The following is a 21,649-nucleotide window of genomic DNA, read 5'->3' on the forward strand; positions in this document are numbered from 1 at the left end:
GTTATTTTACCACTGTGTTAGGCCTATTTGATTAAGAATTCTTTAACATAACAGTTGATTGCATTGAAAACATGATCCGGATATTATCTGGACACTTTAGCACACTTTTTGTTAAAGAGAATTAAGATTTTAAAATTCAATATTAGACATATTATGAAACAAATTGCTAAAGATACTTAAAGATCTTTAAGTCTCGTCTTAAAACACATTTTTATTCTTTGGCGTATGATTTAGTTTAGGGACATTTGTATAGAAGTGTGTTGTTTGTATGATATTCATTGTGTTTTTATAACATAATATAACTTTGTCCAGCAATTTGTTCAGCCTAGGTTGGTTTTAAATGTGCTCTATAAATAAATTGACTTGACTTGACTTGACTAAAGTAAATATAGTACTCACTGCACTGCCACAAAACAGCTCTGCATATTTTCTGGAGGCCTGCAACTGAGAGCCACATTAAGATAAATACATAATGAGCAGATGGGATACAGAATCCAGCTGCACTTTTCTATAAAAGTGTCATTCTTTTGGATAGCAAACAAAGAAACATTGCACAATCTCTTCTCTGAACGAATGCCAGAGCACTGACTGTGTACATCTTTCAGAATGTCGTTTGCGCCACCTAGTGGTGGGAGAGAGTGCAGGCAGTGAGTCTCGCAGAATTACTATTTTACATGGATATTTTCACATAAAAGTTTTTACATTGGAGAGGGAATACATACTGAGATGCATCACTATTTGACTTCTTATCAAGCCAAGAACCAGTCAACCCAACCGTAACACCCAAACTTTGATGTAAAGTCTGAGTTTATTCAGTTCTAAATTTTAAAATGTGTACTTGATGCCATACATTGGAGCCACACCAGCCTTTTAAAGCCACCCATATCTTACATTTATTGGCAAGTCTTGCAACTTAAAAAGTAACAGGACATACTTTAATGTTGGCAAATGTGTCCTGACTACAACTACAGACGCAACACTTAGGAAATTGTCTGTTAATTGGCTCACAACTCCAGCAGCTACTTTACAATGTGCTGTTATATCTGTTTGGTTCCTTACTAATGAGCGAAATGACCCATGGCATCAAACATTAAAAGTTGTAAAAGTGCAGCTGTTGCTGAGCTTTACCAGTGGGTGTTGTTGCTCATAGCATACCCAAGTGGAATCACTTACACCATTCATTCTGCCACATGTTGTTCAACCTCCTGGCTACACAGATGTTACAAATGTGAGCAGGAAAGTAATGTCCTCCTGACCAACTACTGGATTGTCAAAAAAAAAAAAAGGGTAAAAAGACACCGTTACTGCAGCACAGATCTAAGACTGAAAACCATTGGCCTAAATCATGCTTGTGTATTAGATGTGTATTTTTTACCAGTGAGTAGAAAAGTCGAACATATCAGAAAATGAGCCATTCAGCAAACCACATAGCCAGTAAAAAGATGGTACTTTCAAGGCAGCACGCCTCTTATGAACTTGATTAGTCACGGAAAAGCCCTTAGACATGAAATCCCTTTTCATCTCCCAAAGACTGGAATACATTAACTTTACAATCCCAACACTCCAATGAGCAGACCATTTTCTAACTAAAGTCTCTGCCCTTCCCTGCATTGAGAAATAATGAACTCTCTGCATTGTTAATGAAAGGCAGTGTGGCTTGTTCACTTTGAATCAGAACACTCTCTCTCTCTCTTCTCTCTCTCTCTCTCTCTCTCTCTCTCTCTCACACACACACACACCAGTATGAGTCAAAAAGAATGGATGAAGTACATTTTGATTCAAGTACAGTTTCCTCTGATATCTTGGTAGATAGCTCCTTTCAAGTTGAAATTATAGGACAAAAATGCAGAATCAATATAAAGTGAGTGATCTCTCCAGATATAGTACAAAGAGGCAAATAGTCTATTGATTGGCTCTCTAAAGATAGTGTGATTTGCTTTCAGCTGCTATGGTAACAGAAAAATAAAAACACCTTCATAGCTTGAAGCTGCAAGCAACATGGATGTGCTGGATGATCTGCAAATAGTTAAAGTAAAAGCAACACTAACACAGTAGATAATTAACTGATTCTACTATCATATACTGTAATACAATACTTATAGCAAATATACAGTAATTACTGTACCACAAATAAACTCAATGTTAAATGATCACGGGCTAGAAGCAGCTAAAGGTGGACCTAGTATACAGTATAGCCTACAGTGTATTTGGATGCAGATGTCATTGCATGTTCTGCCCAGTTTAGAAGTTTTCCACTTTAAAGTATATGTAACATAGGTGGGTGTACAGTAGGGTTGGGTATCGTTTGGATTTTTATGATTCTGATGAAACTGAAAAATGACATAAAAGAAAGGCTCTTTTATAGATGTGGTAGCCGTAATATGCTTTTACGTCCGTTTTGTGGTAACTAAGTGTTAAAGTTTTAATAGTGGCCAAGCTCATAAATTACCTTAGTTGTGAACGCATGTGAAATGTAGTGGAGGCTGTATAAAGCAGCATAGAATGGACTACAATAACATTATACTTAAGAACAGGTCTCAAGTAAATTAATACTTAATTACTGTAGTTGAAATGAAATACAGCAAGCCCGCTGTTTATGAGAAAAGCTCCAGATGTAACAATTACTTTACAGTTCACCTAAGGGAGAGTCAGTTTACCCCTGATTGAACAGGCAGGATGTGAATAATGTAGAAAATAAGCATTTATTCTGCAAATAGGAGTGCACTGGACCTTGGATAATGCCTCTCCGCTGACAGGTCACAAAGTACAAGAGAAACATCTCTCTGAAGGAGAATGTCTATGTAAACTGTGCATCTAGAGATCACTTTATATACAACCAGAAAGAAGGTAAGAAACTATTTACTGAAATCTTTTCTCCAGTAAACATGATGAGAGATTTCAGCAGTTAAACAAAACGAGAGAATGATTTGAAGGCCAATTTAACATGTTTCGGTTGTTTTCTTTAATTTGCAAATTTTGAAATAAAGAGTATAACAAGTTGAAAAAGCAACATGTGTCTCCAAAAAAGTAAGGAACACTGTTTTTTAAATGAGCAATTCTTTTATTTAATTGCAGAATAATTTCATTACAAGTTACAGCATTGCACAGTAACGCACAGATCACAAGAGTATGTCTGCAAGTTATAGTATATGGCGCACTTGGTTGAGGAATACATCTTGCATCAAATCTCAACTAGATGGCATAGTGTGCCTCTTCTGCTCCTACAACAGAATAAGGAGTCAAACATTCCCTCTCACCAAACAGGTTAGGGAGGTAATGGTGGAGTGAAAGGGCTGACCCAAAGCTTTGAATTAGCTAGGTGCTACATTGTTAGTCAATCAACTATGTCCAAATTCAATATAGAATTTGTTCCGGTATTATATATAACTAAACTTGTGTTTATGTAATGATGTTCTTGATTATTTCTTCCTGTATAATTTATTTTAGCAAAAGGGACTGCATACTGTCAGCATATGAGGAGTAATATATGTATATATTTTTAATAGACAAAGAGATTTAAGATAGTTTTGCATATCACAGCAAGAGGACAGTTCAAGGTGCAAGAGGATAGGATAGGCAGCAGGGTGTCAGGGCTCTTTGGAATTAATTGTCAAGGTAAAATATGAATTATTTACTTGCTTCACAATTCCCTGAGCGTCATGTTAGCACTTACTGAGGTCAGTCCTCACTCAGTATTGTTCTTCTAACTTCTATCAATCAGAGGTGAATGCATGTAATATAATGTGAGATAACATATTATTATACCATTATACTCTATATATTACAGAAAACAAGATTATAAACTGAATATGAATGTAGTTGTGAGAGAATTTGATTATTTTGATAAATTGTTAAACAAGTGGTAGATCAATGAAATGAAATTCCAAAACAAGAATGTTTCATTAACATTTCTCACTTGCAGATAACCATTCATTTTTATATTTCTTTGGCCCATTTTTCACTTCCTTAGTGTGTTCATTGCAAGAATGTTCAATCTCCTGAATGTCCTTTCTCCACTTTCTGTAAGACTTGCACAATTACTTTCTCAGTCTGAAGTCGGTTTTGGTTTCGTCCACCAGATCCCAACGTATCTTCCTCTGACAAGGAGTATATTTCATCACATTTCTGAGAGGGGAGCCTGCCCTGTCCAGAGCTGGTGGAGGCAGCTCCCCTCTGCAGGGTGGGGACGGTCAAATCAAACACGTTCAGCGTCTGTTGAGGCTCATCAATAGGGAATTTGGGAGAATATTTGAAAGAGTTTCCAGGGTAAGCCAAGGTGGAGCTTGCAACGTTACCACCTTGAGGGTTCCCCTTCATCATTCCCAGGACTTCGTAGCGGAAGCTGGAGATATCTTGCTTTAGCTCCTGTCAATTGTTGAGAACCAGAGATTAAACAACAGCAGAGATAACACAGCAACAAACTTGGCTCACTGACTGCATGCTACCTTGAAATTGTCTTCTGTCAGGCCTTCCTCTGTCTTGGCATCTCTGATCATTGCGGCCACATAGCGCTTAACAAGGTTCCTCAAAACTTCCTACAAAATTAAGATTATTTTTTGTCGACAATGACAAGTCAATAACGATACAACAAAACTTTACACATTATAAAAAAAACAAGGTATTACCTGATACACGTGGTTTACTCTTACATTTTCGGCTGCACGTCTCTACAATAAAAGCAGAAAAAAGGTCTATGAACAAAGGATGACATTAATTGCAATGGTAGGGTCATTAGCTCTTAACTTAATGACCGATTAAGTTAGATGATCGATTCCTAAAAAGAACATGTAATCCAAGTTAGTTATAACACCAAAGTATAGACAGACATTGGAAATGGATGCAATGGTGTGGTGGTAACAGATCAGGGCAAATTTCTGGAAACTCCTTACCCCCAAACTTTCAAAGGTTTCGAGCCTTATTATGCTTGTTCTCTTAAACAACAGCGTCTTTATCCATCCAAATAAATAATAAACTGACTTTGGACTTGGTATTATATTAAATGGAGATGGCAAAGTTCCCCCTTCTTCAAAATAGCTCATCCATAATTTTGTTCTTGCAAATTTCCATTCTATATCGGCATGATCCTGAAAAGTAAAAATAAGAGCAATTGATCAAAACCATTTGCAAAGAAATACAAGACAAATTAGTGTGGTAAAACTGTAAAATAGGTAAGCTATAGCACTCACAGCAATGTGCTGGTAGGAGTTGTTCATCATTGCAATAAGCATGTTCAGAAGCACTACCAGAGAGATGACATTGTACGTGCCAAACATGGTAGAGCCCACAAACTCAGTAAATTCATGTCCTGGTTCCACATTGGTCACATAGAGGGAAATCAGGCCAAATATAGACCAAAATAATGACTGCAGTGTCTCGAACAGCCTGAAAAGCAAACAACCATACATCACAAAATGTGCTTGGAAAAACAAACATTAATTATTAACAATGCAGATTTGTCAGGGACAATTTATTTAAGAACTTCAACTTGCGTTGAGAAGGCGTTGTTTTGCTTTTCACAGCGAATACCCTTGCACTTATTGTCCTGGGTTTCATAATAGAAGTAGAGCTGGTTGAGGCCATTGGCAAAGGCTAACAGCACTAGACAATAGATGAAGAGAAACTTGAGGATGTCCAGGAGCATGCGGCCCAGTGAGATCTGTAATGGGCCAAGATGGGAGTTGGCAGTGAAAAGGCAGATGAGGCGCAAGGAGCTGAAGATGTTGGCGATGGCAAACAATGCCTCTGCAACCAAAGTTGGGTGCCACATTTCCCAGCTGTCTCTGGGTTTGTTCCCACTGTACTGTAAAAAAAAGGAAAGGAGAATAAATATGAGGAATACATAGACTACCATTAAAATAAGATCCTGCAAAGTTTTAAGTTTCCCAGACCACAAGTTGACTCTTTATTTTTACATTCCTCTTAAAAGCAAATTATTATTGAGTCTGCAGCAAAGCTAAAAGTTGTGGTAGATACTGTATAATATGTCCTTCTCTTCTCTGCTTCTCTTCATAGTCGTCAGATTCATCTACCAACCCTTATAGAACTGGCTCAGGTTTGCCTTGCACCAGCTCTTAATTATGCTGTTATAGTTTTAGACTGCCGGGGGACTTCCTTTGACACACTGGGCTCCTCTCTCCTCTCTCTTTCCATCTGTGTGCATCCATGTCCCAGACATGCTTGTTACTAACTTAGCTCTGGGGAGCTTACTCCCCGGAGTCCTAATGTTTTTTTCGCCCAGCTGTTTTCCTTGGATTAGGGTAGTACCTAAATCATGGTCCTGCTCTGTGCCCGCCATGCCTTTCCCCCCCCCCCCCCCCCCCCCCCCCCCCCCTTCCCCCCCTCCCCCTCCCCCCCCCCCCTTCCTCCTCCTCCCCCCCCCCCCCCCCCCCCCTCCCCTCCCCTCCTCCCTTCCCCCCCCCCTCCTTCCCTTCCTTCCCTCCCCCTCCCTCCTTTCCCGCTATGCCATACCTTCTGCCCTACCCTGCCTACGTCCTGCAGTGCCCTGCTACGTCCTGCAGTGCCCTGCTACACTCTGCAGTGCCCTGCTACGTCCTGCAGTGCCCTGCTATGCCCTGCAGTGCCCTGCTACGCCATGAACTACTACAACTACTAGTTGTAGTCATAGTTCCATTATCTTTATTGAGGCTATTATTGCTACTGTTCATCACACCCCCAACCGGCACCATCAGACACCACCTACCAAGAGCCTGGGTCTGTCCAAGGTTTCTCCCAAAAAGGAAGTTTTCATCACTACCCGAGATTTCTCCCTAAAAGGAAGTTTTTCCTCGCCACTGTTGCACTAAATGCTTGCTCTTGGGGGAATCACTTGAATTGTTGGGTCTTTGTAAATTATAGTTTGGTCTTGACCTACTCTATCTGTAAAGTGTCTTGAGATAACTCTTGTTATGATTTGATACTATAAATAAAATAAAATTGTATTGAATTTTTTTGTTAGGTAAGTTAGGTAAAAATGCTGCAATCTTTGTTATACTGTGAAGATATAAATATTTTTGAATAAATGGCTGTCAAATATCTTGCCGTGTAGGATATACAGTACCTTTGCAAAGGCAACAATTTTCAGAGAAATAGTTGCAAGATACAAGGAGTTCATTATGAAGTCCATTAAGTTCCACCAGTCATCTATGTAGTCTTGGAAACCACTATCCCACATCTGCTTGATCTCAGTCCATATAAAACCTGTCAAAAAAAAAAAAAAAAAACCCCCTTTAAAAAGGTTCTGGAGGAAAAAAACAAACATGTGACAACCAACCAGTGTGCAGAAAGTACATTATGGCCATGGTCACAGTAAGCATCTTGGTTGAACTTATTCCAAATGTGTGTGACTATAGTGTACAGATGTACAACTGTGCATGATAACATAAGAATGAACAGCAGTTAAAAGTGTGTGTGTGTGCACCGCGCACTCGTAGAACAGTTATGCAAAGGCCCAAACGTTGCGGCGGTTTGGCTCTACCCAACCTACTCCATTACTATTGGGCCAGTAACATTCAGAGGGTTGTTGAGTGGGTTCAGAGTCACTCTGACCCTACAGCTCAGGTCTGGGTGGGGATGGAGTCTCAGATGGCCCCTGTACATTCTCTGGCCACCTCTCCTCTCGCTCTCGTATCCAGCGTGCAGTCTGACAACCCAGTAATTCTTCAAACTGTTAAAATATGGTCCCAGTTCCGGAATAAATTTGCAGAGCCCATCCCTGATGGCACCCATCTTAACCAACCACCTCTTCACTCCAGCTAAGCTTGACCTGGCTTTCCGAGCTTGGCATTCAAATGGAATTTGTCTCATTAAGGACTTATACATTGATGGAGTGTTTGCCTCATTTAATCAGTTATCAGAAAAATTTGCTCTGACCTCCACCAACTTCTTTCGCTACCTACAGATCAGAGACGTTGTAAGGAAGGGCTATCCCCCCTTCCCCAACAAACCACCCTCCACCATCTTAGATCAAATTCTGTCCTTGAATCCTAATCAGAAAGGCTCTATTTCTTAGATATATTCTTTAATAAACCACCCAGACGGGCAACCTTTGGATAATTTGAGAACCCTTTGGGAACAAGACTTTGGCAGCCCTCTCTCTGAAGATATGTGGGAGGCAATATTAAAACAAGTACATAACCACTCCCCCTGCTGTAGACACGGTCTCATTCAGTTTAAAATAGTTCATCGCTCCCACCTTTGTAAAACTAAATAGCGATAGGAATATATCCTAACGTCGATCCCACTTGTGAGAGGTGCGGACGGCTCCAGCGAATGTCCAGCGGCGTTTTTTATGTTCTGGGCTTGCCCGCCCTCCTCGCTTTCTGGCAAGCAATATTTGGTTCCCGTGGCAAGCGTATAGTATCACAATGGATGTGCATCCCATGGTTGCCTTGTTCGGTGTTAATGCAAACTGGCGGTCCGCCATTCACAGTGTGGTTGCGTTCACAACTTCACTTCTGGCGCCTCATTCTTCTAAACTGGAAGGGGTCTAGACCTCCTTGTCATGCTAGATGGCTGAGAGATGTATTGTATCACTTAAAATTGATCAAAATTAAGTACACTCTGCATGGAAGCAAGTCCAAGTTTTATGAGGTATGGGGCCCTTTTACGCGATCTTTGATAACTTGAAGGATATAAAAGACTGGGATGACCAACCTTAGAAATTATACTGCTGGTTCAGTACGGTCTTCTGTATCTGTGACAGGATGATGACTTTAGGTGTGGCTATTCTTTTTCTTTCTTTTTATTTACTCATTTTATTTTTATGTTTGATTTTTCTTTCTTCCCTTTTCTTTCTTTTGGATATGGTGTACTGTATACTGTTTGTCTATTTGTTTAATGGTTTTTTAACTATCTTATCCCTTTTTGTAACCACAAGAGGATGTTAGGGTGTGGGTTGGGGTGGGACATGTTTTTGTTGTGTAATGTCTGTTAAATACCAATAAATAGAACTTCAAAAAAAAAAAAAGTGTGTGTGTGTGTATGTATTATGTTTGTTGTTACCAAGCACCCAGGGCAGGATCATCCATTCCACAGTGGTGGGTTTTGGGCCTTGATGTTCCGGGTGTGCAGCGGCTATATGCTGTGAGGCCAAGAAGAGCAGGAAGAGGAAGGTCAGGTAGGAAGCAGTGTGACAGATGAACTTGATGAAGGGCTTACGGATGAATAAGCCATAGCGGCTCTTTGGAGTGATCAGGTATAAGATGGATAACAGTGGGAAGAGGAGGCCAATGAAGATACATGTGATGAGTTTTCCTGCCCAGTGACGCCTCCTCCAGCCTGGAAACTCATCATACCACCGAGACGCCAGCAGCTGCTGACAGTTGGGCTGAGCAACAAACTGAGAGAAAGGGTGAGACAAAAAAAGACATGTTAATTAAAACGAAACTGTCCTTTTTTTAACCCCTTTTCTCATAAATCCATTCAGAAAAGTATGGACAAATCACAACAAAGACCATTAAGCTTAAACTACCTTGATCCATGACCTGCAAACACTACACGGAAACAAATTATACACACACAAAAAAAATTATTCAAGACAATAAAGGCTGTATTTAAAATTTCACTCATCATGCTCACTGCATTTTATAGTATCTAGTAGTAGAAATATCTAACATATTATACCTTTAAATAAACATGTTTCACGAAATGCAAGTAACAAAACTGCTGACAAATTGCTTACACCAATGGATAATTTTTATTTTATTACTTTGCTGTGGCGTCTTGTCTATGTTGGAGTGGCCATATTTTAGACAAGATATAATTTTTTTTTTAACCTGACATGTAGAACCTTCTTTAAACCCTCCAACTGAGACAATTGAACAAACACATGTAAAAGGATTTTCAGTTGCTAATCAGACACAATAGCCCTCCCCAGGTATGCCCCATATCTGCACATAGCATTTGGAAATGCCTGGACCAAAGACTCTCCTTTACACAGATGTAACATGGATTGATTTCCCTGCAGTCTCAAACTCTCACAGGTATGGGTTACAATGACAAAAACTGCCAAGACCGCCTTCCGCTGATAACCCACAGCAAGGGCAACACTTAGGGATGGAAAAAACATGCTTCAACATTCAACATCCCATTGGACAGAAAGAGAGAGGCAAGACACTAATGAAATAATGCATATATGCAGCAAACCAATAGCTTATGCTGTCTAAATTATGTGTTAGCACAACTTAGCTAACATCCAATCACAAGAGTTGTAAAAACACTACATGTTCCTTGTGAGATACAAATTAATAGCAGACTTTTATCTTGTAAGCATGTGTAGCGGAGTTAATAATTCCACTTGCCATTAAAAGGTAATTTTTCATTTGGCCAGTAGTTTCCATATGAGACAGGCTTTTTCTGTAACATGATCGCCATCTATTGGTGCTATTCTGCAGACTTTAGGGTAAATTCCTACACACTATCACCAGTCTGCAGTAGCCGGTCTCATGGTAAGTTATAGTTAAGATAAATGTGTTCATTGTGATAATATGTTAATATGTTAATATGCATGTAGTAAATCCACACGGGAGGTCTCAAATTTTATATTAGAGGCCAGTTTTGTTTCTTTTGTTTTAGCTTAAATGAAAAAGTTCACCACGTTGTGCTAGCTTGCTAGTCTGGTTAGCCTAGCTTGATAACCAAACTTTTATGATACAACCGTGGCAACAGTAAACTGAATAATTTCTGTTTTCATTTTAGCTAACTGGAGCGCTTTATAGTGACGAATGTGATTGTGAGACACTATTCTGCTATTTACCAGGTACAATCTACTTTTGTGATTTCATACTGGTATTTTGTTAATATCATGTGTAATACTGTAATACTGTATAACCAGTCTGCAGTAGCCTGTTTCATGCTAACTGGAGCTCTTTATAGTGACGAAAGTGATTGTGAGATACTATTCTGCTATTTACCAGAATAAACGGCTGTGATAGCCAACGAAGATTGACGGTTTCGTCTGTAACACAACACACAACGCAAGAGAGAGAGTACACACTTGCTACACATGCAAGACAAATGTTTTAAGAGGGCAAACATGTCTTTAGTGTTGACTGAGATTTGATATAAACATCAGCGGGACATCTGCAGATGGTGACTGAAGTTAATTTCATCTTAACCTAGTTATGGCCAAATGGATCCCCATTAGGGTACTATATGGCATTAAATTGTGGGTGATGAGGTCATCTTTTAATGCAGACTGACATCTTGAATGCTTTCTGTCTATTTGTCCTTGTGAGATGTTGACTTGCCATAACATGACTGGAGGCAAAAGGTTGCATCTGGCAGGAGCAGATTTTGTCTGAGGAAGGTTTTTGGAAGGTGAAAATAGCCCCATTCACATGTCACATCACCCTCCCCTTCAAAGTAATAATTCTGTTCTAAGGCATATTCAAAATAAAGGCATACTGTGTAGAGCAGGGATCGGCAATCTCTCTTTGTCTTCAAATGTTGTTGTTAATCAGTGTACCATATCAGCATTAAGCCTTCAATCATCTACCGAGCCCGCAGTGTTATTTTTTTTCTTTGCGTCACAGTCTGTGAGGAAGGCAACACGTACTAGCCAATCAGAGGCAGAGTAGGGCGGGCATTCACGGAATGCGGATGGGGACAGATCATTTAAACTACTGCCGATGGCTGTGAAAGAGGTCATTTGGCATGCAGATTGAAACATTTACTAAAATACTCTCTTGCACGCTTATTGCTAGTGTGCCATTGGTTGGCACACTAGCAATAACTAACAATGACTCCTGGTATATACATATATAGAGCATGCATATAAGGTCACCTCTCAGTGCTCCTTATCCCAGCATACACACCCCTCAGGAGGACAAAGACTATTAAAATCTGGCCTGAGGGAGCACTTTCTCAGCTACAGGACTGCTTTGCAAGAACAGAATGGAATATATTCCAACAACAGTACTTGGAGACATACACAGAAACTGTTCTGTACTACATCAAGAGCTGCAATGAAAATGCCTCTGTTGAAAGTGCATGCGGGTCTTTCCCAACCAGAATACCTGGATGACAAGCAAAGTCCAGACACTTCTCAACTGTTCAGCTTCCAACATCAGAGACTTGAGGTAAGGTGATAGGGACCTGTACACCACTATCAGAGCCGACCCGAGGAGAGGCATCAAAGCTGCCAAGGAGGCCTACAAGAGAAAACTCGTGGACCATCTCAATGAACCAGGGTTGGTGTGGCAGGGAATCGCTGCCTAGCTGGCAGAGGAACAGAACTGTTTCTTTGCTCGCTTTGAGGCAAAAAAAGCCCTAACATAGACACACTGCCTCCACCAGCCTTTAGCGCCAACATATTCACTCTACAGGAACACGAAGTGAGACGTGTGCTGACGTGGGTGGATCCAGGGAAGGCTGCTGAGCCTGAGTACTCCCCGGGAAAGTACTTGATGTGCTGACCAGCTCTCAGGGGTCCTCACTAAGACATTTCCATAACGCTAGGGCTGGGTATTGTTCAAAAATGTTCGATACTGGTACGGATTCCAATACCGGTTCCTTAATGATACTTTATGATACCAATTTTTATAAAACAAAAAAAAATTACAACATTATAGGTCACAGCACAAATCTTTTTATTTATATTTTCTCTCCTACTACGTGAGCCCTGTCTCTGTGCGTAACGTCAAGTTTTTCCTGCGTGTCTCTACGATGTGTAACGTTAGACAGCCAAACACCAGCATTATTAGATCTTGGTAGAAGCATGCTGCATGCTTATTGGCTCACTGACACTGATGAGATTTACTCCTTAGGTATTGAAATTTGGTATTAAATGACAAGGCATTTTTCGATACTCAATACTTTAGAGGCAATTCGGTCGGTGCCTGAAAAGTATTGAATTTGATACCCAGTCCTATCTGACACAAGCCACAATCCCACCCTGCATAAAGTCGGCCATCATCATCCCCGCCCTCAAAAAGCCAACCATCGCTAGCCTTAACGACTACAGACTGAACACACTCACTTCAGTAGTCATGAACTGTTTTGAGAGACTGGTTTTACAACACATCAGAGCTGCCTAAAATTGTTAAACTTGGCTCACACCTCTCCTCCACCTTCATGTTCAGCATCGGCTCTCCAAGGCTGTGTACTGGGTCCGCTACTTTACGCTCTTTACACCCATGACTGCACCCCAACCCACCAACACCATCATCAAATTTTAAACACCATGGCGGCTGTTAAAATGGCCCAGCAGTGACTACACTTCCTGAAAGTGCGCAGGAAAAACAGTCTGGGAGAAAAGCTGCTGGTGGCCTTTTCTGCAGCCAAAAGGAGAGCTCTCCAGAGTGTCATCAATACCGCACAGAAAATCATCGGCTGCCCTCTGCCCTCCCTGAAAGACATCTTCCCATCTTGTGGCCTCAGCAGAGCCAAACACATTTTAAAGGACTCCTCCCATCCAGGACACCCCATTTATCCTGTTGCCATCTGGCATCCCTACAGATCTATCAAAGCACAGACCACCAGACCTAAAAACAGTTTCTTTCCCTGAGCCATAACCACACTCAACTCCTACAAACATAGAATGACCCTTACAGCTAATATGTTGGTTTTCAAGGGCTAACCTACTGGATCTCGCACAATCATTACATTAATAGTAGTGCAATAACTTCACTTATCCTAGACCACATCCCTACAAATGTTTGCTTTCATTCACAATCTTATGTACACTTTTATTCAAGTGCAAAAATCACATCCATAACAATGAAATGTTTGACAACATGTAATTATACATCTACATTTAATCTTACTCTAATGCAATAATTATCCACAACAGCGAAATGTTTACACTTATTTATACTTTTATTCTAGTAAAAAAAATTACATCTATACCTGTATAATGTTTACATTTAAAATAGGGCTATACAAACTCTTATTATTAAAATCACAGTAACTTAAGTTGGTTTTGTCATTGTGACGTTCTTCCTGTCTTATATTGCACTGTTAAGGAAAAGCACACCTACAGTAATTTCTTGTATTCATTACAATGACAATAGACAAAAAGGCTTTCTATTCTATAGGGCCTATTAATTAAGATAATTAAAAACTGTTTAATTAGTTCAAATGTAATTAGTTTATTTGAACATAATCTAAATCAGTTCCACAGAAAACACTTTAACACTGTTCTGACATTTTTGGAGGATAGCATTAGCAGTTTATGTTTCCTTACATGCATATTGCACACAGAAAAACCTACTTATATAGCAACTAGATATTTTTTCATTCATTCAGCGTCATGCTACACTGCAGCAGATTGTATAAACAGCAACAAACCGAGTTCTTTGGTCATGTGGCATTATGTGTCTTTAGAAAGGCTACATGGTTTTTCCTAATTGTGTCTTTCACAGACCAGAGAACAAATCTCATCTTTAACACATTCTACTTACACATTTGCAACAAAAAAGGTCCATGAAATGTATGCTACCTCAGACTAGATACTTCTCCCCAAATACAAATTTTCTCCCACATGCTCTAACAGAGGGGCATCAGGGTAAAACAATGTGTTTAGTGGCCCTAGCTCATAGAACAATAAAAAGGTGTGGTTTGTTGCTATTATGTTCTTGTGCACAACTTCAGGACATCATAGATGTAATCACAATGACTAACGTTAATGGCTAGTTGTTAAAGTTTTAAACTAGCAAATCCACTGATGAAGGAAGGACTAACACACTGATTCTTATAATGTAAAAGAACAATGCAAAAGGCATTCGTAACAATCTTCACTATTTTCCATGAAATTAAACACTCAATGCTCATCACAATGCACAAACTAAATACACGAGCAAGCACAAAAATAATAGTGGGGCAAGTATTACGGTTTCTTAAAACATGAGCACAAATGGAGAAAAACCATAAAGCTCTTTGTTTTATCAAGTTCATTGATTGTTCTTGATTTAGCCATCCTCCAGATTAAACAGGCCAAATACTTAAATACACAAGATGACGTTTTATTTATTAGAGCTGCAAAGATTAATCAATTAATTGATTGGTTGTCAACTCTTAAATTAAACGCCAACTATTTTGATAATCGATTAGTCGGTTTGAGTAATTTTTTAAGAGAAAAGTAAAAATTCTTTGATTGCAGCTTCTTAAATGTGAATATTTTCTAGTTTCTTCTCTCCTCTGTGACAGTAAACTGAATATTTTTGAGGTGGACAAAACGAGACATTTGAGGACGTCATCTTGGGCTTTTGGGAAACACTGATCCACATTTTTCACCATTGTCTGACATTTTATAGACCAAACAACTAATCGAATAATCGAGAAAAAAATCAACAGATTAATCGACTATGAAAATAATCAAACAACCCTAGTATTTATTATTGCTGAGGACTTTACTGGTTCAAAACTGATAACATTTCAGTTTTCAAAGCCTGAGTCAAGTTGAGCATTCAGGTCCCAAGAAAGTAAAATCTTACTGCAAATACGTGTGTGATCATTATTATTGCTTATATTATTGTTGCAAGTAGTAGTAGTAGTAGTAGTAGTAGTAGTACTAGTAGTAGCAGCGTAGTTAGTAGATGATTAATGTAAAATGTGGTCTAAAATCAACAGAAGAAATCTTGTGCAAATCACCCATCTGTGATCAAAGCCACTGAGCCCTTGAAGTTCAGCTGTAAAACCTTTTGCCACGGAGACCAGTTATGACACACAGGGCTGCTAACAGTCACGCTGAGCTTTCATTCTCACATTGCCAACGGTTTGTGTCATAAAAAAATAGCCAAAAGACTGCATGCAAAAAATAATGCCACATTTCCTGTCCTCCCACTATAAAGAGAAATAAGACAACACATTTTTTCTTCTAAATGTGATGAATTGAGACCTATTTTATGCCATCCATTATTAAGACCAAATTTTAACCAGCCTTTATTGTTTCCAGTTGCTGTGTTAAGCAAAAAATCATGCAAAGTATAGCATACATTTACAGATACAATTCATGATAAACTTAATAAGTAATACTGGAATGGGGAATGGGGAATTACTGGAATTGTTGGGTCTTTATAAATTATAGAGTGTGGTCTAGACCTACTCTATCTGTAAAGTGTCCTGAGATAACTCTTGTTATGATTTGATACTATAAATAAAATTGAATTGAATTGAATTAAAATTGTGGCTGAATTCATATAAAAACAACTTTGACAAGTCCTATTTTGTCAATGCCACTGTGTAAATACAATTTGTAAATCCTTAGTGGCTCTATTTCACAACGAATGACAGAAAGTTCGCCCTGCATTCAGGGGATAAAAACTCCAAAGATGATGTTAAAAGACAGTAAAATGTCTCCTCCCTAATTAACATATTATGAGTATGTGTTTCAAGGAAATGACCCATCACTTACCCCATCATTATACTCAATTATCTAATTGCCATGGGACAGTCTGAGAGTGCTACTGTAATGCGTTGCTAAGAGCCCGGCTGGCAATTATATGTTGTTCTAAACTCCCCAAGGACATCTCCACCCATCTCAGGCCATTTACAACTCGTCTTGGCACCATTCTTGTTATCCTGTCCATGTTGTTCAACCAATGTAATTCTTATTCCTTGTTGTGCTTGTTCCACGAGTGTCAATATATTATAAAACCCTGTCAGTTCTCTGTATGTCTGTATGTGTACCAGTATTACACATTGGTATTGTACTGCTGTGGGCCAAGAGGGTATCACAATCACCAAAGAGCTTACCTCTTTCTGGCAAAATTTGATAGCCAGCTTCAGTCGGGCCAGATCATTAGTGGTCTCATCCAGCAGAGGGTTCATGTCATCACGGTAGTTGAGTATTATTTCCAACTCTTTAGAGCTTCGGGTCTGGTCCAAGAGGTCCTTTGCAAACTGTTTACACATATGGGACAGCTCCTCATACTCTGACTTGAACTCGTTCTCTACTCTGCTGAGCTCCTTCAGCTCCCAGCTGAGCTGAAAGGCCGTGAGGAAAGGATCCTCGCTGGACAGGGCGATCAGGGACGGGCTGGCAAGGGCCTTGTAGATGTTAAGGCGAGAGCGCGAGTGGCGTAGGCTGTCCACGTCTGAACTGGACACGCACTCCACGCAGTTGCAGCGCACAGCATGTGGCTGAGGTACGGAAACACCTCGCTGCACGAGCAGTTTGATGATCTCATAGTTGTTAGTGTGGGCTGCAAGGATGATTGGAGTGATGTCTGGGGTGAAGTCTGAAAACTGTCTGTCGAGTAGAATTGGTGGGACCTTTTCAGGAAGCCAAGAGAGGAACACAAATGAACATGACATTAAACAGAATCAATTTACAGTATAGTCTTATTTCATCAGTTCACAAAAGAACACTGCTTTTTAAACCCCTTATAGGACCTGCACCAACTGGTTTAAATGGGTCTAATTTCATCCGTCTTTGATTTCTGACTATCTGGTCTAACAGCAAGCACACAGCTAATGGCTTGTGGTTCAGCTGGCCTCAAAACATCTTCCTGGTTGGAAGCAACTGCGTACACCCTTTGTTCTTTTTCCTCCTTTTCACAGAACACAACAATCCATTACAGGGAGACCAGGCAGCGTCAAAAACATATTTACATAGATGTCAACAAATTCAACGCCACCCAAACAGTGGAGACTGACTTTCTTTTGTAAAAACTGTGGCAAAATGACCCACAGCAGCACATCAAAGACTATCCATGCTGCAACTTTCAAGCAGATAATAAGAGTTAGATTCCTAAAATAACAACAGCCACGTCTGAAACTAAGAACAGAGGAAAGCACATAACTACTTATTTTCTTTATCTATCAGTTTTAGACTAAAGAATAACATTACTGAAAACCTCTCACTGCTGAAGCCATTTAATTCAATCTGACATAACATTGACCTAAATGGTAATATTGTGCCATCTTTTGGTGTCCAGCTAGTGCTGGTGTTAATGAAAGGCAGGCATGTTACCAGAATCTACAAATCTGTTTTCTAAACTGCTGTAGTCTAGTCTAAGAGAGCAGGGTGCAGTCTGCCAGTGTATCTCAGGGACGCCATCAGAATCACACGAACACCACTGGTAGGAGGACATACATTTAAAGGAACACGGCGACTTATTGGGACTTTGTCTTATTCACCATATCCCCCAGAGTTAGATAAGTCCATACATACCCTTCTCATCTCCGTGAGTGTTGTAACTCTGTCTGACGCACCCATCGCTAGCCTAGCTTAGCACAGATCCTGGAGGTAACCGGCTCCATCTAGCCTACTGCTCCCAATAAGTGACAAAATAACGCCAACATGCTCCTCTTTACATGTTGTGATTTGTAGAGTCACAGGGTGTACAAATAACAAGGTCACATGAGACACAGCCATCTTCTAACCGTGTATACATACTGGGAATTTATTATTTATTATATTCTCAGAAGGCAAAGCACTGCTACTTGGGCGGAGTGATTAGCGCAACACCTGAAAAGCACCGTTGTTACTCTCTGCTCCTCACCACGGGGCTTCTCAGGTGCTGCGAGCATATCACTCCGCCCAAGTAGCAGTGCTTCGTTGGAGCCGGTTACCTCCAGGATCTGGGCTAAGCTAGGCTAGATGGAGCCGGTTACCTCCAGGATCTGGGCTAAGCTAGGCTAGCAGTGGGTGCGTCAGACAGAGTTACGGCACGCACCGAGATGAGAAGGGTATGTATGGACTTATCTACCACTGGGGGATACGGTGAATAAGACAAAGTCCTAATAAGTCGCCGTGTTCCTTTAAAACACTGCACGAAGTAATAAAAACAAACTGAACTGTAGCGTAATATACAATACTATACAATGTAAATAAAGGTTTTGATCATTTGAGAACGTTGCCCTTAATTAATTGATTCATGGAAGATGAAAGACATAACTCAATATTAACTGATATTAGTTATATTATAAATCTGCAATGATGTTTCACTTGTTGCCAAAAAGGACAGCTAACAATGTGTCTCAGTGAAGCAGATTAAAGGCACCACATACTGCACTTGTGCCCACTGACTCCTTTTTTCCGTCCAGCCGTGGACATGCATGCATTTGCAATTCACATAGACTGTATGAGTAGGAGCTACCTAAGAGTTGTTGGAATTGTTGGGGCTTTGTAAATTATAGAGTGTGGTCTAGACCTACTCTATCTGTAAAGTGTCTCGAGATAACTTATGTTATGATTTGATACTATAAATAAAATTGAATTGAATTGAACCTAAGAAAGTATTACATAGGGGAAACCACTTCATAAAGTAAGACTAACTGGAATTAGTAGCTGACAGTGAGGCACCAGGACTCTTCTGCCCAAATGTAACCATGTTCAGTGATGTCATTATCTCGACAAAGGCTTCTGGAAACCTTGTACACTGGTTTGTATGAAATGCAAATGCACAGTACAGTAATCACATGAGTCATAATTGTATGGGAAGGTTGTTTCATATTCTTTGTTCAAGCAAAGAGGCTCAGAAACCTTTGTAAACAAGTTCAACACAAACAAATGAATAAAATGTAATCGACTGAGGCCAGAAAGGTTAGCAATAAACAATAACTAAAAGAGAAACGTGGAAACTTATCAGAATCAGAAAAACAATTATTGCCACAGTAAGTTACACTTACGTGGAATTTGCCGTGGTGATTGGTTCATACATAAACAAACAAACATGTTGAACAGTAATAATACTAAACAATATATACAGAAACAGAAACAAATATATACAAAATAGCTGTTCAGCATTAAAAAAAAAAGGAGGCCAGAGTGCAGAATGTAAACTGTCTAAAATGTTATGGGATGTTATCATGGATCTACCTGTTTTTCCCCACGGGGCTTCTTGTGGTTGAGCAGCAGCTCCACGGCCCCCACCACTCCTTTCCGGATGGCATGCAGCAGGGCATCCCCTACATATACATTATAGCTGAGCAGCAGGTCAATGATCTCCAGGTTCTCATTGTCTATGGCAATGAGCAGCGCTGTGCGCCCCAGGGGGTCGATGCAGTTGATGTTGATCCTGAAGTAGATCTCAGCCTCCACCAGGGCTTGTTTCACACTGGCATAGTCCCCCTTCTCAACAGCCCCCAGGTAGGCCTTCTCCAGGGCAGAGAGCTCAGACTCGGCCCGCACGATCCGCAGAGGGATGCGGTCCCTGTATGAGGAGTTGTCCGGTTTTCGGTAATACAGCTGTGACATTGCTGCAACAGCACCACAGTCTCAACTGAGAATGGATGAGAAATCGCAAGACTGGGGGGGGGGGAATATGGGAATCAAGTTTCAGTGTTAGCTGTGAGTATCAGACACTGAGTGTGACAAAACTGTCCTTTTATACAAACATTTGAAAAATGCAATGAGTACAAATTTCAAAAAGGAAAAAGAAAATTCAAATAAGTTCAATTATATTTATATTTATTATTTATTTATATAATTTATAATTCTAGGACATATATTTGGCCAAATAAGACGTATTCATGTTTTTCATTCAAATGATTAATGAAACACGTTACTGTTAAATGAAAACACTCTTCCTGTGCAAATCTAGAACAGTTTAACATAACCTGAAACATGATTAAAATGAAGTAAAGGAAGAGTTCACAGCAAATGACTAAAAGAGGAATTGTTGTTAGAAGCGTGCTAAATCACATACATTAAGTCTATAACCCAAATAATTATGTGCAAAATAAACCCTGAAACTTTACCTTTCTCCTGTTGCTTCCCGGTTGTGATTTACTCCAAACCCACTCGACGGAGAAGCAGAGGACGCGGCTGTCAGGAGGAAAACTTGCGTGCTCGGATCCTCATCGTATCAAAGTATCCACTGGAGACACCGTTACTTATTGGCACGTGTCATGCAATCCCCTGCTCGGCCCTTTCGCTCTCTCGTCTGTATGGGCATTAAGGTAATAGTAGGCTACTGCCCTGCACATACACTATGGCTCTGGAAAATACACGCCACGTCGGATCAGGTGAAAACGAAATGCATCCTGTCGCACTAAACTGCGCGCTCAAAACTCATGGGCAGACTACGCATCTTCAGCAATCACCGCCCATTTTCACTTCGGGTTGCTGCATCAAAGTGAATTAAGTTGGGGCCCAGTTACTGTTTATTTCCATGTACAACTGATGCAATTACTTATTTATTTTTTTATTTTTATTAATGTTGTTAAGGCAGTCGTGTTAAAGTAGTGTCCCTTCCACGGCGTTTTTTGGACACCGAGTGAAAATTCAGGAGTCAGGAGACATGCACTAAAGCAATTCTCAAGTTTGTTGCATGTTGCAGTTTGTTTTGTTGCATGATGCTATTTATTGGGACATTTCCACTGTGTTTTTTAAATGGCTCAGGGCAAATTAATTTAGATATTTAAAGGGACATGTATTTCAATCAGAAGAGACTTAATTGAAAGAGTAATATAATAAATGTATTGACATACAGTGCAGAATAGAACATTTCTTTGGCAATTTGTGTCATATTTTAAGACGACGCTGAAGTTGGCTTCCGATTCGTAGCTTCCGATTCGGCAGTTAATGGCCCTGACACACCAACCCTTAATCGGCCGTCGGACAGTCTGGCGAGGTCGGTGACTCGAGTGTGTTCGGTGTGTTCGGTGCCGTTGATGTTGAATCGGAAGGCGGGCAGTCTGGACTCAATGACCAATCAGATTGGTGGAGTGCTAACCCGGAAATGGCGAGCAAATGAGAGTGGCG

At 40.1% G+C, this 21,649-nt stretch overlaps 1 protein-coding gene across 1 annotated transcript; it reads right to left on the reverse strand.

Annotated features, from left to right (window-relative positions):
- Positions 1 to 3,058: 3,058 nt before the first annotated feature.
- LOC120546381 (short transient receptor potential channel 4-like) lies at positions 3,059 to 21,018 on the reverse strand. Its single transcript, XM_039781311.1, has 11 exons — positions 20,644 to 21,018; positions 19,763 to 20,191; positions 16,693 to 17,211; positions 9,001 to 9,337; positions 7,058 to 7,197; positions 5,490 to 5,800; positions 5,187 to 5,382; positions 4,890 to 5,084; positions 4,626 to 4,667; positions 4,446 to 4,535; positions 3,059 to 4,365 (listed from the first exon to the last, which is right to left on the reverse strand). The coding sequence occupies exons 2-11, from the start codon at positions 20,138 to 20,140 to the stop codon at positions 3,991 to 3,993; spliced, it is 2,583 nt and encodes an 860-aa protein (XP_039637245.1). The 5' UTR covers positions 20,141 to 20,191; positions 20,644 to 21,018; the 3' UTR covers positions 3,059 to 3,990.
- Between the last annotated feature and the right edge of the window lie 631 nt (positions 21,019 to 21,649).

This window comes from Perca fluviatilis, chromosome 2 (assembly GCF_010015445.1).
Source record: "Perca fluviatilis chromosome 2, GENO_Pfluv_1.0, whole genome shotgun sequence".
NCBI lineage: Eukaryota > Metazoa > Chordata > Actinopteri > Perciformes > Percidae > Perca > Perca fluviatilis.